This window comes from Entelurus aequoreus, linkage group LG18 (genome assembly GCF_033978785.1).
Source record: "Entelurus aequoreus isolate RoL-2023_Sb linkage group LG18, RoL_Eaeq_v1.1, whole genome shotgun sequence".
Taxonomy (NCBI): domain Eukaryota; kingdom Metazoa; phylum Chordata; class Actinopteri; order Syngnathiformes; family Syngnathidae; genus Entelurus; species Entelurus aequoreus.
In genome coordinates, this window is record NC_084748.1 from 48,365,426 (window position 1) to 48,384,047 (window position 18,622).

The window sequence follows — 18,622 nt, forward strand, 5'->3', positions numbered from 1 at the left end:
GTGGATGAAAAGTAGTTTGGGGAGGCGTGGCCTAACGCAGGTCTTATTGTGGATGAAAAGTAGTTTGGGGAGGCGTGGCCTAACGCAGGTCTTATTGTGGATGAAAAGTAGTTTGGGAGGCGTGGCCTAACGCAGGTCTTAATGTGGATGAAAAGTAGTTTGGGGAGGCGTGGCCTAACGCAGGTCTCATTGTGGATGAAAAGTAGTTTGGGGAGGCGTGGCCTAACGCAGGTCTTATTGTGGATGAAAAGTAGTTTGGGGAGGCGTGGCCTAACGCAGGTCTTATTGTGGATGAAAAGTAGTTTGGGGAGGCGTGGCCTAACGCAGGTCTTATTGTGGATGAAAAGTAGTTTGGGGAGGCGTGGCCTAACGCAGGTCTTATTGTGGATGAAAAGTAGTTTGGGAGGCATGGCCTAACGCAGGTCTTATTGTGGATGAAAAGTAGTTTGGGGAGGCGTGGCCTAACGCAGGTCTTATTGTGGATGAAAAGTAGTTTGGGGAGGCGTGGCCTAACGCAGGTCTTATTGTGGATGAAAAGTAGTTTGGGGAGGCGTGGCCTAACGCAGGTCTTATTGTGGATGAAAAGTAGTTTGGGAGGCGTGGCCTAACGCAGGTCCTATTGTGTGTGAAAAGTAGTTTGGGAGGCGTGGCCTAAAGCAGATCCTATTGGGTATGAAAAGTAGTTTGGGAGGCGTGGCCTAACGCAGGTCCTAATATGTATGAAAATTATTTGGGGAGGCGTGGCCTAACGCAGGTCCTAATATGTATGAAAATTATTTGGGGAGGCGTGGCCTAACGCAGGTCCTAATATGTATGAACATTATTTGGGGAGGCGTGGCCTAACGCAGGTCCCATTGTGTATGAAAAGTAGTTTGGGAGGCGTGGCCTAACGCAGGTCCTATTGTGTGTGAAAAGTAGTTTGGGAGGCGTGGCCTAATGCAGGTCATATTGTGGATGAAAAGTAGTTTGGGAGGCGTGGCTTAACGCAGGTCCTAATATGTATGAAAATTATTTGGGGAGGAGTGGCCTAACGCAGGTCCTATTGTGGATGAAAAGTAGTTTGGGAGGCGTGGCCTAACGCAGGTCCTATTGTGGATGAAAAGTAGTTTGGGAGGCGTGGCCTAACGCAGGTCTTATTGTGGATGAAAAGTAGCAAGCTTGACACTCCTATCTTTGGGCACTTTCTCTCTTTCCTCTTTGCAGCACCTCTCAAGCTCCATCAGGTTGGATGGGAAGACTTCAGAACGTTCCGGAACAATCGTCTGAAAGGTGTGTATATTTATATGATTGGACATATTAAATTGAACATATATGAAAATATATTGCGCACACATTTTCATTAAAAACATTGGTCTTACATCATTTTGTTTGGCGAGTCAGCACATGCGGTTGCTCAGACGCACGCACTTCAAGTCATGATGGACGCCGTCTTCCTACTTTCACTGAAACAAGTTGAAGTTGCTGCAGGCTCAGCCGCGTTGTCAACCGTGAGGAATGAAGTGAGCGTGACTTTTCTGCACTTGAATGGCGTCCAGATGTTCTGCGGCGTCTGAACGTGAGCTCAGACTTGGCGCCGACGCAGAGAACCTGAGGTCCAGGCCACCGCCAGAAGAAGACAAGTGTCAATAGAGGCGGGACAAAAGACAGAAGAAGACAAGTGTCAATAGAGGCGGGACAAAAGACAGAAGAAGACAAGTGTCAATAGAGGCGGGACAAAAGAGAGAAGAAGACAAGTGTCAATAGAGGCGGGACTAAAGACAGAAGAAGACAAGTGTCAATAGAGGCGGGGACTAAAGACAGAAGAAGACAAGTGTCAATAGAGGCGGGGACTAAAGACAGAAGAAGACAAGTGTCAATAGAGGCGGGGACTAAAGACAGAAGAAGACAAGTGTCAATAGAGGCGGGGACTAAAGACAGAAGAAGACAAGTGTCAATAGAGGCGGGGACTAAAGACAGAAGAAGACAAGTGTCAATAGAGGCGGGGACAAAAGACAGAAGAAGACAAGTGTCAATAGAGGCGGGACAAAAGACAGAAGAAGACAAGTGTCAATAGAGGCGGGACTAAAGACAGAAGAAGACAAGTGTCAATAGAGGCGGGGACTAAAGACAGAAGAAGACAAGTGTCAATAGAGGCGGGGACTAAAGACAGAAGAAGACAAGTGTCAATAGAGGCGGGGACTAAAGACAGAAGAAGACAAGTGTCAATAGAGGCGGGGACTAAAGACAGAAGAAGACAAGTGTCAATAGAGGCGGGGACTAAAGACAGAAGAAGACAAGTGTCAATAGAGGCGGGGACTAAAGACAGAAGAAGACAAGTGTCAATAGAGGCGGGGACTAAAGACAGAAGAAGACAAGTGTCAATAGAGGCGGGGACAAAAGACAGAAGAAGACAAGTGTCAATAGAGGCGGGACAAAAGACTGAAGAAGACAAGTGTCAATAGAGGCGGGGACTAAAGACAGAAGAAGACAAGTGTCAATAGAGGCGGGACAAAAGACTGAAGAAGACAAGTGTCAATAGAGGCGGGACTAAAGACAGAAGAAGACAAGTGTCAATAGAGGCGGGGACTAAAGACAGAAGAAGACAAGTGTCAATAGAGGCGGGGACTAAAGACAGAAGAAGACAAGTGTCAATAGAGGCGGGGACTAAAGACAGAAGAAGACAAGTGTCAATAGAGGCGGGGACTAAAGACAGAAGAAGACAAGTGTCAATAGAGGCGGGGACTAAAGACAGAAGAAGACAAGTGTCAATAGAGGCGGGGACTAAAGACAGAAGAAGACAAGTGTCAATAGAGGCGGGGACAAAAGACAGAAGAAGACAAGTGTCAATAGAGGCGGGACAAAAGACTGAAGAAGACAAGTGTCAATAGAGGCGGGGACTAAAGACAGAAGAAGACAAGTGTCAATAGAGGCGGGACAAAAGACTGAAGAAGACAAGTGTCAATAGAGGCGGGGACTAAAGACAGAAGAAGACAAGGGTCAATAGAGGCGGGGACTAAAGACAGAAGAAGACAAGTGTCAATAGAGGCGGGGACAAAAGACAGAAGAAGACAAGTGTCAATAGAGGCGGGGACAAAAGACAGAAGAAGACAAGTGTCAATAGAGGCGGGGACTAAAGACAGAAGAAGACAAGTGTCAATAGAGGCGGGACAAAAGACAGAAGAAGACAAGTGTCAATAGAGGCGGGGACAAAAGACAGAAGAAGACAAGTGTCAATAGAGGCGGGGACTAAAGACAGAAGAAGACAAGTGTCAATAGAGGCGGGACAAAAGACAGAAGAAGACAAGTGTCAATAGAGGCGGGGACAAAAGACAGAAGAAGACAAGTGTCAATAGAGGCGGGACAAAAGACAGAAGAAGACAAGTGTCAATAGAGGCGGGGACAAAAGACAGAAGAAGACAAGTGTCAATAGAGGCGGGGACTAAAGACAGAAGAAGACAAGTGTCAATAGAGGCGGGGACTAAAGACAGAAGAAGACAAGTGTCAATAGAGGCGGGGACTAAAGACAGAAGAAGACAAGTGTCAATAGAGGCGGGACAAAAGACAGAAGAAGACAAGTGTCAATAGAGGCGGGGACTAAAGACAGAAGAAGACAAGTGTCAATAGAGGCGGGACAAAAGACAGAAGAAGACAAGTGTCAATAGAGGTGGGACAAAAGACAGAAGAAGACAAGTGTCAATAGAGGCGGGGACTAAAGACAGAAGAAGACAAGTGTCAATAGAGGCGGGACAAAAGACAGAAGAAGACAAGTGTCAATAGAGGCGGGGACAAACGTTCAGCTGTCATAGAGGAGAAACAAAGTTGGCGGTACAAAACTCTCACCTCTTTCTGCAGCTGCTTCACGTTAGCGAGCAGCCATTAGTCATTAGTCAGCCTCGCTGGAATTCTTCACACATTCCTTCACCACCTTTCTCCTCGCTGCCCACATTGTGCTCTTTTTCTAGTCCAAAAAGGTGAAACAGAAACTCTAAAGTTGAACACTGTGACGCTTGTTGACTTTTTGAATTCACTTGTATTACCTTTAACTAACGTTTTGTTTTTTTAAAGGCCTACTGAAATGACATTTTTTTATTCAAACGGGGATAGCAGATCCATTCTATGTGTCATACTTGATCATTTCGCGATATTGCCATATTTTTGCTGAAAGGATTTAGTAGAGAACATCGACCATAAAGTTTTGGTCGCTGATAAAAAAAAGCCTTTTCTGTACCGGAAGTAGCGTGACGTCGCAGGTTGAAAGGCTCCTCACATTTCCCCATTGTTTACACCAGCAGCGAGAGCGTTCCGGACCGAGAAAGCGACGATTACCCCATTAATTTGAGCGAGGATGAAAGATTCGTGGATGAGGAAAGTGAGAGTGAAGGACTAGAGTGCAGTGCAGGACATATCTTTTTTCGCTCTGACCGTAACTTAGGTACAAGCTGGCTCATTGGATTCCACACTTTCTCCTTTTTCTATTGTGGATCACGGATTTGTATTTTGAACCACCTCGGATACTATATCCTCTTGAAAATGAGAGTCGAGAACGCGAAATGGACATTCACAGTGACTTTTATCTCCACGACAATACATCGACGAAGCACTTTAGCTACGGAGCTAACGTGATAGCATCGGGCTTAACTGCAGATAGAAACAAAATAAATAAGCCCCTGACTGGAAGGATAGACAGAAGATCAACAATACTATTAAACCATGGACATGTAACTACACGGTTAATGCTTTCCAGCCTGGCGCAGCTTAACAACGACGCCATTGGAGCTAACTTAGCAACGGGACCTCACAGAGCTATGCTAAAAACATTAGCTATCCACCCACGCCAGCCAGCCCTCATCTGCTCATCAACACCCGTGCTCACCTGCGTTCCAGCGATCGACGGAGCGACGAAGGACTTCACCCGATCATCAATGCGGTCGGCGGCTAGCGCCGGCTAGCGCGTCTGCTATCCAAGTCAAAGTCCTCCTGGTTGTGTTGCTGCAGCCAGCCGCTAATACACCGATCCCACCTACAGCTTTCTTCTTTGCAGTCTTCATTGTTCATTAAACAAATTGCAAAAGATTCACCAACACAGATGTCCAGAATACTGTGGAATTTTCAGATGAAAACAGAGCTGTTTGTATTGGATACAATGTGTCCCAATACTTCCGTTTCAACCATTGACGTCACGCGCATACATCATCATACATAGACGTTTTCAAGTGGAAGTTAAAAAAATTGCAAAAGATGTCCAGAATACTGTGGAATTATGAAATGAAAACAGAGCTTTTTGTATAGGATTCTACGGGGTACCATAACTTCCGTTACTCGGACTTCGTCACGCGCATACGTCATCATACCGCGATGTTTCAGCCGGATATTTCCCGGGAATTATAAAATGTCACTTTATAAGTTAACCCGGCCGTATTGGCATGTGTTGCAATGTTAAGATTTCATCATTGATATATAAACTATCAGACTGCGTGGTCGCTAGTTTCCTTAGGCCTTTGACTAACGTTTTTTTTTTTTTTACTGTGCTGGCAATTTTATGAAGACAATTGAACTGTCACGATCCCTTACCAGAGTTTCAGAGTCCCTGCTAGACCTGAGCTACTCCTTTTCTGCCCTGCTTGTGTCATGGTCTGTGGTCCGGATTATGTTTTTGGACTCTTTTAGTTCCCTGTTTGCGCTCCCTTGTTTGTTTAGTCACCACGGCGACTCATTAGTTTCACCTGCCTCATGTGTTCGGGACACGCACCTGCTCTAATCAGGAGTAGGGATGATACTCGAAACCGGTTTTCCCCGGTTGTTTGATAAGAAAAGAACCGAGTCCTCGGACTCCAATCCCTTTTTGAGAACCGGTACCCGTTATCGAGACCACTATAGTAAAGGAAAAGAGTTGATTCTTTATTCGAATCCCGTCCCGACCAGAAATGCTCCGTGGGACATCACAAGAAATGACGTCACGTAGCTCAGTCATTAGGCGCAGATAGCGAAAGCAGGAAAAACAATGGACGGGAAAAAGCGCTCCAAGGTGTAATAAAGTTCAAAACAAAAGATATAATCCATCGAATAACTTTACTGAGAGATTTTAGCAGGGTAAAACACATGACCAACACTTTTACGACCAACCGGAAACATAGCAACCAGGCTAGCAACGCACCTCCTTTACGGCAGCTGTCGCAACGTTCTTAAAACAACCGCAGCACATACATATATATACAACACTGCAGCACATACATATATATACAACACTGCAGCACATACATATATATACAACATATCTCCCTTTTTTAACTTTTGTTTTTCTTTCCTTGTAAACAAAACAAAATCACACTGTAGATGTGTTGTCTGTCTAATTATAAATAATGCAGACGAGGCGTGTTGGCTGACTTCTTGACGTTTACTTTCACAGCGTGGCAACATGCAACACTTTTCGGGGCTACCGCGCATGCTCGTAACTCCCGTTGCATGCTGGGTAGTGTAGTTGTTATATTCTCTCGCTCATAACATTTTTCCCCCCTATAAAGAAATAATGTTAACTCAATAAAGTGTATTTCTTTTTTTAGCTTTAACTTTTCATTTTTTAGCATTGTAGCCACATTTGCAAACAAATTTTCTCTTCATAGAATTTTCTTTCAATAAAGAAATAAAGTGCAAAAATGTCAAAGCATCATAACAAACAGTTATGTTCCAATAGCAGCAGAAGTGCACTTTTTGGAGAGCTGTATTATTTTCAGTTTTGTGCCCAAGGGACTGATTTTATTTAACACTATATTATTATTTATACACCTATAGTGATCACAGAGATTGTTTTTGTGTTACTGTATATATTTGTTTTTATGAAAAATCCCACTTAATATACTTTGGGTAACAACAGTCAATATTTATTTATTTTATTTTTTTAGGTGGGTAACAGTCAATATTTATTTATTTATTAGATTTTATTTTTTTATTATATAATAAAAGTGAGCTTTTGTTAAACCAAATATTGTGTGTTTTTTTCCATATACAACAACCTATCTGGACTCCATAAGAGAATCAATAAGGAATCGGTTCGATAAGAGGATTCGATAATAGACTCGAACTCGATAATTCCTTATCAAACATCATCCCTAATCAGGAGCTGATTATTTTAGCCAGTTAGTCGGTGTGGCGACATTGCTCTGTTCATGCTTGTTTTCATGCGTTACCGTAGTTCTTGCTGCTCTTTTCTTGCCACAGTAAATCTTGCTTATTTCATGCGATTCCATAGTTAATGCTATTTGTTTCATGCCATAGTTTAGTGAGGTTTTCATGTCCATAGTTTCACGTTTCATGTCCCAAGTTTTTTTTTGCCTTAGCTTCTCGTGTGAACGGCACGCTTCCCTTTTGTTTTGGTTTCTGTCATTTTTGCTGTGTAGGATTAATTGATTATTAAATATGTTCCTACCTGCTACCGTTGTCCGGAAAAGTCCGTTTGCTTCCCGGGAGAACAATCCTCGCAGTGAGCTGCCAAAACCCCCGCGTTATGACAGTTTGCACTTTGCCCGCCTTCTCTGTATCCTGGGATCACACCAACCGTCACGTTAACCACAGAGAAATAAAACTCGAGTAAAACTACTTCTCATGCTTCATTAACCAGGAAGTCGTTGGCAGAAACGTCCGTCATCTGTTGGTGTTTTATTGCTGAAAAAGTGAGGCTCCGGGGGTATTTGATTGACCGTACTGCTAAGAGCGAGAGAAAAAGAAGCCGCTATTGTTGAAATTTGCGTCCTCTTCTACTGATGTTTTCCTCAAAGTGCTTTAGAAATGCTGAAAGAGTATGAGGAAACAGGCTTTGTTGTCTATGAAATAGGTGGGACAAAACCTTATACAAACCCCAAAAGCAGTGAAGTTGTCACGTTGTTTAAATGGTAAATAAAAAGAGAATACAACAAATCCTTTTCAACTTATATTCAATTGAATAGACTGCAAAGACAAGATATTTCATGTTCACACTGAGAAACTTTGTTATTTTTTGCAAATATTAGCTCATTTGGAATTTGATAACGGCAACATGTTTCAAAAAAGCTTGGACGCCCCTGCTTATTTCAGCAAGACAACGCCAACCCGCGTGTTACGACAGCGTGGCTTCGTAGTAAAAGAGTGCGGGTACTAGACTGGCCTGCCTGTAGTCCAGACTGGTGCAATATGAAGGCTAAAATATGAGAAGGGAGACTGTTGAACAACTTAAGCTGTACATCAAGCAAGAATGGGAAAGAATTCCACTTCAAAAATGTGTCTCCTCACTTCCCAAACCTTTACTGAGTGTTGTTAAAAGGAAAGGCCATGTAACACACTGGTAAAAAATGCCTTTTTTGCAATTTGTTGCTGCCATTAAATTCTAAGTTCATGATTATTTGCCAAAAAGAACAAAGTTTCTCAGTGTGAACATGAAATATCTTGTCTTTGCAGTCTATTCAATTGAATATAAGTTGAAAAAGATTTGTTGTATTCTCTTTTTATTGACCATTTACACAACGTGACAACCTCACTGCTTTGGGGGTTTGTATTTATTTTTTTCTCATAATGACAAGCATCTCAGTTTTCAAGTAATCATGGACCAAAAACATGTAATGAAGTGATGAAAATTATATTTTACATGCCTTTATCTACATCAGGGGTGCCCAAACTTTTTGACTCGGGAGCCGCATTGGGTTAAAAAAATTGGGCCGGGTTCCAGGCTATAAATATATATATATATATATATATATATATATATATATATATATATATATATATATATATATATATATATATATATATATATATATATATATATATATATATATATACTACCGTTCAAAAGTTTGGGGTCACCCAAACAATTTAGTGGAATAGCCTTCATTTCTAAGAGCAAGAATAGACTGTCGAGTTTCAGATGAAAGTTCTCTTTTTCTGGCCATTTTGAGCGTTTAATTGACCCCACAAATGTGATGCTCCAGAAACTCAATCTGCTCAAAGGAAGGTCAGTTTTGTAGCTTCTGTAACGAGCTAAAGTGTTTTCAGATGTGTGAACATGATTGCACAAGGGTTTTCTAATCATCAATTAGCCTTCTGAGCCAATGAGCAAACACATTGTACCATTAGAACACTGGAGTGATAGTTGCTGGAAATGGGCCTCTATACACCTATGTAGATATTGCACCAAAAAGCAGACATTTGCAGCTAGAATAGTCATTTACCACATTAGCAATGTATAGAGTGTATTTCTTTCAAGTTAAGACTAGTTTAAAGTTATCTTAATTGAAAAGTACAGTGCTTTTCCTTCAAAAATAAGGACATTTACATGTGACCCCAAACTTTTGAACGGTAGTATATATATATATATATATATATATATATATATATATATATATATATATATATATATATATATATATATATATATATACATTGGGTTTAAAAAATTGGGCCAGGCTCGAGGCTATATATATATATATGTATATATATATATATATATATATGTATATATATATATATATATATATATATATATATATATATATATATTCCTTGCGCACTAATTGACTGAAAGAGCGCAATGATGTCATGTTATCGATGGGAAAATGCATTTTTAGACAATATGATTTGTCTGAGTGGCTAGGAGACACCGAAAGTAAAAAATAATAATAAATAAATAAATTAAATAAGGATCCTGGCGGGAACTTAATTACCGTTTGTGTACCGTAAGCCGCCAAGCCTTATGCTCTTTCTGTTTCTCTCTGCGTTCTGATGTCCTTGTTGTCCTCCCACAGTGCTTTCCTGAGTGTTACCCGTTGGATCTCCTGTCGTTCCCCTCTGGATTCTGACTGCCTCCCTCGATCCTCGACCCCCACGCATGGACACGGACTCTGACGCCTCTCTCTCGCCCCTGGATCACCCGCACGGACTGCCTTCCTGCCTTGTTCCTCCTCTCGCCCAACATGTGACGGTAATACACAACAATTAATTACACACATAGTCAAACACACATACACCCCTCGTGGATTAGTCACACTCCATTCTCTTGTTTAGCTTATATTGTTTGATTATTACTGTCAGGTTCAAACACTGATGACATCTATTAAACAAGACAAGAAGCAAAGAATTAAACAGAGACAGAATTAAATTTGGTTCAGTGAGGAGAAACGTATGGGCTGTACAGTCTCCCAACACGCTCTGACGAAAGATTGTACGCCTCCTTTTTTTATTTGGACTTTCCCTGATTACATGGCAACAGCTGTTTCTAAGGGAGGGGGGTCGTAAATAGCTGTCGCCTTCGGTTACAAGACAGTTCAAAGAAAAGGTCGTAAAACAGTTCAAAGAAAAGGTCGTAAAACAGTTCAAAGAAAAGGTCATAAAACAGTTCAAAGAAGAGGTGCCTGGAGCTTGGGCAGGACCTGCTTTCCCTCCGCTTTGTAGATCTCGGGTCAAGACAAAATCTTTCTGTGGATTACAATACATTAAAGAAACAGAACCCTCATGTCGCTCCCCATCCTACACAGTGGAGTTTTACAAGCCTTTTGTTTGGCAGGATCAAAGACAGCTTTTGTCTTCTCGCCGGGAACTTATGGCAACACAAAGTTTTGTGATAACTTAGATACAATTATTCTGACAATTATATATATATATTATTTATATATATATAATAAATCATAGAGCGTTACTGCCCCCTTGTGTCTGTGTCGTCAACTCCATCCTAGCAACATAACAGGTAATTGGGATTTGTTATATATTGTATATATAATATATAAATATAATATAATATAATACATCAGTATATATTATATACTGTATATATAATATGTAAATATTACATATACAGTATGTTATATTTTATATTGCTACTATGGTACATTTTTAGTCTACTTTATACCCGCATTATCCTTTCCATCCTTCGTAACTGAGCTACTGTGTGGAACATTTCCTTTTGTGGATTATTAAAGTTTGTCTAAGTCTATTTGCTTGTGCATAAAAAACAGAGAATGGGTTCTCATCGTTTTCTCAAAAGAACCGTTCCAAAGCCTGGATTGGCGATCTCACTATCCTCCATGAGTCCTTGGAGCGGACAAACGCTTGAGGAAGTGCGTTAACCAGAAACAGGAAGTCCACGCTTGTACTTTAAGAGGCATGAAAGCGAGACGTTTGAGGACAGTCACAAACATGCCGTCCTTCAGACCGCATTGGCGTCTTCCAGCTCTGTTGATTTGGACTCTCCAAACGCTCCTTCCTGTTTGCCGTGGAACAGAATCTCTAAGTAAGGACCGACACCGCCGATGATCTGAGACATGCACGTATTACGTTGTTGTCTTCCTGCAGGAATAACGCTGGAGAACACCGTCTTTGTGGCCTTCACCGGCGAAGATCTCCGCCTTCCCTACAAGCTCCACCTGCCACCTAACTCGGCCAATGAGAGCTTAATTTGCTTCGACCCTCTTCACAGGAGGATTTTCAGACGCTTCTTCACCAGCGACGTCCATGCGCAGACCTTCAGCAGCTATATGCTGGTGCGGGCGTTGCAGACTTCTGGAGAGTATCACTGCCAGTGTAATGTGGCCAGAGCTTACTGGTTTGTGCGCCTGCGAGGTGAGTAGCCTCTTTTAGCTCCATGTGGGATGTGGAGAGGTTGGTATATTGCCCATTCATATCCAACGGGGGGAAATTCCTGGTAATTCCGGGTAATCAGGGCATTTTTAAAACATGATGGCTTGAATGTCCAGGGTGAGTGGAGTGTGTGGATGTTGGAACGGTTCATAATCGGTTGAGAAATGTAACAGTTTGAATTAAGAATGGGTATTCTGGAATTCCTGGAATTTATGGGAAACCGGTATTTTCGATATATGAGAAGACTAGTGTCGGTGGAGGGTTGAAAGGTCAGAATCGGGTTTCAAAAGGGCACAACCTTTTGAGAATTTGGGGCATTGTAGAACTACGACTACGTCCATTCATTTAAATGGGAATTTCCTGGAAATGTGGGAATTTGGGGAAAACCGGAAATCTTTGAAAATATTGATACAAGCACGGTTGTTCTCGATGATATGAATGGGTTGGTGTTGGAATTTTTGGAATCGGTTGCAAAATGTTGACGTAGTAACAGTTTGAATTGAGAATGGGTATTTTGTAATCCCTGGAATTTCTGGAAAACCGGGAATTTGTACGAAAAAAAAAAAAAAAAAAAGGAGCATTTGTTGTCCCAACTAAGAGGAATGTTTAGAAGGTGGAACGGTAAAAACGGTTGAAAAATGTGGATTGTGAAAAGTTTCCAGGAAGAGGTGAAAATAGGTTTTTGGAAAAACGGGAATTCCTGGAATTTTTAAAACATTTTTAAGTAGTTTGAAACCAAATGGTAGTTTGAAGGTCCAGGTTGAGTGGAGTGTGTGGATGTTGGAACGGTTCATAATCGGTTGAGAAATGTAACAGTTTGAATTAAGAATGGGTATTCTGGAATTCCTGGAATTTCTGGAAAACCGGGAATTTGTACGGGAAAAAAAGAAGAGCATTTGTTGTCCCAACTAAGAGGAATTTTTAGAAGGTGGAACGGTAAAAACGGTTGAAAAATGTGGATTGTGAAAAGTTTCCAGGAAGAGGTGAAAATAGGGTTTTGGAAAAACGGGAATCCCTGGAATTTTTTAAAATTTTTAAGTAGTTTGAAACCAAATGGTAGTTTGAAGGTCCAGGGTGAGTGGAGTGTGTGGATGGTGGACAGGTTCGAATCTGTTGAGAAATGTTGGATATGCAGTAGATTGTATATTTCCTATTCATTGTCAATGGGGAGGAAATTACGAAAAATATGGGAATTTTTGGGAAATGTAAAACATGTTTTGCGTTCGATATATGGGAAGAGTAGTGTGGGTGGATGGTCGGAATCGGGCTTAAAAATGGCGCACAATTTGGAGAATTTGGGGCATTGTAGAACTACGACTACGTCCATTGATTTCAATCAATCAATCAATGTTTATTTATATAGCCCTAAATCACAAGTGTCTCAAAGGGCTGTACAAGCCACAACGACATCCTCGGTACAGAGCCCACATACGGGCAAGGAAAAACTCACCCCAGTGGGACGTCGGTGAATGACTATGAGAAACCTTGGAGAGGACCGCATATGTGGGTAACCCCCCCCCTCTAGGGGAGACCGAAAGCAACGGATGTCGAGTGGGTCTGACATAACATTGTGAAAGTCCAGTCCACAGTGGATCCAACACATCAGCGGGAGTCCAGTCCACAGCGGGGCCAACAGGAAACCATCCCGAGCGGAGACGGGTCAGCAGCGCAGAGATGTCCCCAACCGATGCACAGGCTAGTGGTCCACCCGGGGTCCCGGCTCTGGACAGCCAGCACTTCATCCATGGCCACCGGACCTATGCAACTCCCCCTCGCAAGGGACAGGGGAGAAGAGGAGAGAAGAAAAGAAACGGCAGATCAACTGGTCTAAAAAAAGGGGGGGTCTATTTAAAGGCTAGATTATACAAATGAGTTTTAAGATGGGACTTAAATGCTTCTACTGAGGTAGCATCTCTAACTGTTACCGGGAGGGCATTCCAGAGTACTGGAGCCCGAATAGAAAACGCTCTATAGCCCGCAGACTTTTTTTTGGCTCTGGGAATCACTAATAAGCCGGAGTTCTTTGAACGCAGATTTCTTGTCGGGACATATGGTACAATACAATCGGCGAGATAGGCTGGAGCTAAACCGTGTAATATTTTATACGTAAGTAGTAAAACCTTAAAGTCGCATCTTAAGTGCACAGGAAGCCAGTGCAAGTGAGCCAGTATAGGCGTAATATGATCAAACTTTCTTGTTTTTGTCAAAAGCCTTGCAGCCGCATTTTGTACCAACTGTAATCTTTTAATGCTAGACATAGGGAGGCCCGAAAATAATACGTTACAGTAATCGAGACGAGACGTAACGAACGCATGAATAATGATCTCAGCGTCGCTAGTGGACAAGATGGAACGAATTTTAGCGATATTACGGAGATGAAAGAAGGCCGTTTTAGTAACACTCTTAATGTGTGACTCAAACGAGAGAGTTGGGTGGAAGATAATACCCAGATTCTTTACCGAGTCTCCTTGTTTAATTGTTTGGTTGTCAAATGTTAAGGTGGTATTATTAAATAGATGTTGGTGTCTAGCAGGACCGATAATCAGCATTTCCGTTTTCTTAGCGTTGAGTTGCAAAAAGTTAGCGGACATCCATTGTTTAATTTCATTAAGACACGCCTCCAGCTGACTACAATCCGGCGTGTTGGTCAGCTTTAGGGGCATGTAGAGTTGAGTGTCATCAGCATAACAGTGAAAGCTAACACCGTATTTGCGTATGATGTCACCTAGCGGCAGCATGTAAATACTAAAGAGTGCAGGGCCAAGAACCGAACCCTGGGGAACTCCGCACGTTACCTTGACATAGTCCGAGGTCACATTGTTATGGGAGACGCACTGCATCCTGTCAGTAAGATAAGAGTTAAACCAAGACAAGGCTAAGTCTGACATACCAATACGTGTTTTGATACGCTCTAATAAAATATTATGATCGACGGTATCGAAAGCGGCGCTAAGATCAAGAAGCAGCAACATCGATGACGCATCAGAATCCATCGTTAGCAATAGATCATTAGTCATTTTTGCGAGGGCTGTCTCCGTAGAGTGATTTGCCCTGAAACCGGATTGAAAAGGTTCACAGAGATTGTTAGTCACTAAGTGTTCATTTAGCTGCTGTGCAACAGTTTTTTCGAGAATTTTGGAAATAAACGGAAGGTGGGAGACCGGTCGGTAGTTTACCATGAGGTCAGGATCGAGGTTAGGTCTTTTGAGCAGAGGATGAATAACCGCTTTTTTGAATGCTAGGGGAACAGTGCCGGAGGAAAGTGATAAGTTTATAATATTTAACACTGATGGACCTAATAATACAAACAGTTCCTTGATAAGTTTCCCAGGAAGTGGGTCAAGTAAACATGTTGTTTGTTTTATCCCACTTACACGCTGTAATAATTCCTCTAATGTTATTTCATCAAAAATAGAGAGACTATTTTGGAGGGCAGTGTCCGTCGTATATACAGTCGTATTTGTGTTAATAGAACCCAGTTGTAGCTGGGATGCGTTGTCTTTAATCTCCTTTCTAATGAGTTCAATTTTCTTATTAAAGAAATTCATAAAATCATCTGCCGAGTGGGTGGAGCTACTGGGAGGAGTCCCTTGTTGGGTTAGCGATGCTACTGTACTAAACAGAAATTTAGGATCGTTTTTGTTGAGGCGGATGAGATTTGAGTAGTATTTAGCTTTAGCTAAGGTAAGCATGCGTTTATAAGTTATTAAACTATCACTCCATGCTTGATGGAAAACCTCAAGTTTAGTCGCGCGCCATTTGCGTTCCAGTTTTCTACATGATAATTTATGAGCTCTAATTTCTTCTGTAAACCATGGGGTGCGCCTTTTAGGGGCCCTTTTTTGCTTTAGCGGTGCTATACTATCAATAATTTCGCGCAAGGCATCGTCAAAGTTGTTAGTGAGTTTATCAATAGAGCCGACATAATTTGGGAATGGTGCTATTACCGAAGGCAGTAGGTCAGCAAGAGTCATCGTTGTGGCAGCATTAATGTTGCGGCCGCTATAGCAGTTATTATTATTATTAGCTTGTTGACAAAGAGTCAAAACTTCAAATTTTATAAGGTAATGATCGGACATTACTTTAGTATATGGAAGTATCATAACTTTGGAGGTGGTGACACCCCTGACAAGCACTAGATCTATTGTATTACCGTTGCGATGCGTGGGTTCATGTATTATTTGTGTAAGACCACAGCTATCAATTATGGTTTGGAGCGCCACGCACTGAGGGTCCGATGGGGTATTCATATGGATATTAAAGTCCCCCATTATGATTATATTGTCGGCGTGCGTCACTAGATCAGCAACGAACTCTGAGAATTCACTGATAAAGTCCGAATAGGGCCCAGGGGGGCGGTAGATAACAGCCAGGTCGAGAGGTAGCGGTGTGACGGACCTCATAGTAAGCACCTCAAACGATTTATATTTATTATTTAGGTTAGGGGTAAGGTTGAAATTTTCATTGTATATTAGTGCGACACCCCCTCCCCTTTTAAGAGGGCGGGCAACATGCGCATTCGTATAGTTAGGAGGAGATGCCTCATTGAGCGCAAAAAATTCGTCCGGTTTGAGCCAGGTTTCGCTAAGACCAATGACGTTAAGATTGTTGTCTCTAATGACCTCATTAACCAATAACGCCTTGGGAGACAACGATCTTATGTTTAAAAAGCCCATATTATAGGTATTGGGCTGTTTTGACGAGTTTTTGTTAAGATTATCCGTAGTGGCAATATTAACAATGTTGCGTTTATTATGCGTAGTGCACTTTAAATAGTTTCGACCATATCTAGGAATTGATATGACGGGAATTTTCCGATTGTTTGCTTGGTGCTGCAATAGACTGGACATATCATAATTTGCCACCTCAGTAGAATGCATGTCCACCTCTGACACAGACACAACAGAAAAAACATTATGTGAATTGTGTATTATTCTAAGAGAATTGCTATGCGTACATGGATTATCCAGCCTGGCGCTGGCTAGTTCTAGCTTAACTGACTCCTCACCCGGACTAACAGACATTGTAATTGCCTGTGACCGGGCTTGCTCTAGTGTAGTCAGTCAAGTGAGACTTAAATAGTAGTCTATGTTTCTAGACAGGATGATGGCGCCTTCCTGGTTAGGGTGAAGGCCGTCTCTCATCAGCAAGCCTGGTTTGCCCCAGAAAGAGGGCCAGTTATCAATAAACGTTAGTCCCTGCGTCCTACAGTAGCTAGCCAACCACTTGTTAAGCGAGACTAATCTGCTATATCTCTCATCATTGCCTCTCGCAGGCAGGGGGCCAGAGACAATTACTCGATGCCTGGACATCTTTCTGGCGAGATCACAAGTCCTGGCTATGTTTCTCTTTGTAATCTCTGACTGTCTCATTCTAGTGTCATTGGAGCCAACGTGTACAACTATATTCGCATAATTAGTGGTGCGATTAGCCTGTCGTACGTGTTTACTAGGCCTGTTGCGAGTTAGCTCCCTAAGATTAGCTTCAATGTCAGGTGCTCTGGCCCCGGGGATACACTTTATTGTGGCTGGTTTGCTAAGCTTTATGTTTCGGGTGATGGAGTCCCCTATAACTAAGGTGTGGTGCCCGGTAGACTGGGGTGTAGGACTAGCTAAAGAGCTAAATCTATTATGCGTCTCAACCGGTACACCGTAGCTTGTAGGCCGCTTAGGACTGCTACAAGCTGGGCTAGTTAGCTCGCTACAGCTAACGCTAGCAGATGTGTCCGCAACATCTAAAGTTACGACATTACTCTGCTCTAACTGGCGGACACGGCCCTCTAGCAGAGCCAACCTCTCCGTGAGTATGGTGCAAGACGCACAGGAAGCCATTACTCACAGTGTTTTCTGTCACCGAGTGAAGTTCCTGCTGTCCTCAGGGAAGTGGTCGCGGTCTGTAGGAGTAGCTTCTTACTGACTGATTTGAATGGGAATTTCCTGGAAATGTGGGAATTTGGGGAAGACCGGAAATCTTTGAAAATATTGATACAAGCACTGTTGTCCTAGATGATATGAATGGGTTGGTGTTGGAATTTTTGGAATCGGTTGCAAAATGCTGACGTAGTAACAGTTTGAATTGAGAATGGGTATTTTGTAATCCCTGGAATTTCTGGAAAACCGGGAATTTGTACGAACAAAAAAAAAGATAAAGGAGCATTTGTTGTCCCAACTAAGAGGAATGTTTAGAAGGTAGAACGGCCAAAAACGGTTGAAAAATGTGGACTGTGAAAATTTTCCAGGAAGAGGTGAAAATAGGGCTTTGGAAAAACGGGAATTCCTGGAATTTTTAAAAATTTTTAAGTAGTTTGAAACCAAATGGTAGTTTGAAGGTCCAGGGTGAGTGGAGTGTGTGGATGTTGGAACGGTTCATAATCGGTTGAGAAATGTAACAGTTTGAATTAAGAATGGGTATTCTGGAATTCCTGGAATTTATGGAAAACCGGGAATTTGGACGGGAAAAAAAGAAGAACATTTGTTGTCCCAACTAAGAGGAATGTTTAGAAGGTGGAACGGTAAAAATGGTTGAAAAATGTGGACTGTGAAAAGTTTCCAGGAAGAGGTGAAAATAGGGAATTCCTGGAATTTTTTTAAAATTTCAAGTTGTTTGAAACCAAATGGTAGTTTGAAGGTCCAGGGTGAGTGGAGTGTGTGGTTGGTGGACAGGTTCGAATCTGTTGAGAAATGTTGGATATGCAGTAGATTGTATATTTCCTATTCATTGTCAATGGGGAGGAAATTACGAAAAATATGGGAATTTTTGGGAAAGGTAAAACATGTTTTGTGTTCGATATATGGGAAGAGTCGTGTGGGTGGATGGTCGGAATCGGGCTTAAAAATGGCGCACAATTTTTAGAATTTGGGGCATTGTAGAACTACGACTACGTCCATTCATTTGAATGGGAATTTCCTGGAAATGTGGGAATTTGGGGAAAACCGGAAATCTTTGAAAATATAGATACAAGCACTGTTGTCCTAGATGATATGAATGGGTTGGTGTTGGAATTTTTGGAATCGGTTGAAAAATGTTGACGTAGTAACAGTTTGAA

General features: G+C 42.0%; 1 protein-coding gene across 1 annotated transcript in view; it reads left to right on the forward strand.

The window, feature by feature from the left end:
• Positions 1 to 18,622, forward strand: part of si:ch211-243a20.4 (uncharacterized) — a 57,459-nt gene that overhangs the window by 25,107 nt on the left and 13,730 nt on the right. Inside the window, exons 3-5 of the mRNA XM_062027319.1 lie at positions 1,204 to 1,269; positions 10,956 to 11,230; positions 11,293 to 11,559. Coding sequence (XP_061883303.1) covers positions 11,104 to 11,230; positions 11,293 to 11,559 — 394 coding nt within the window. The 5' untranslated portion in view covers positions 1,204 to 1,269; positions 10,956 to 11,103. The remainder of the gene's footprint in view (positions 1 to 1,203; positions 1,270 to 10,955; positions 11,231 to 11,292; positions 11,560 to 18,622) is intronic.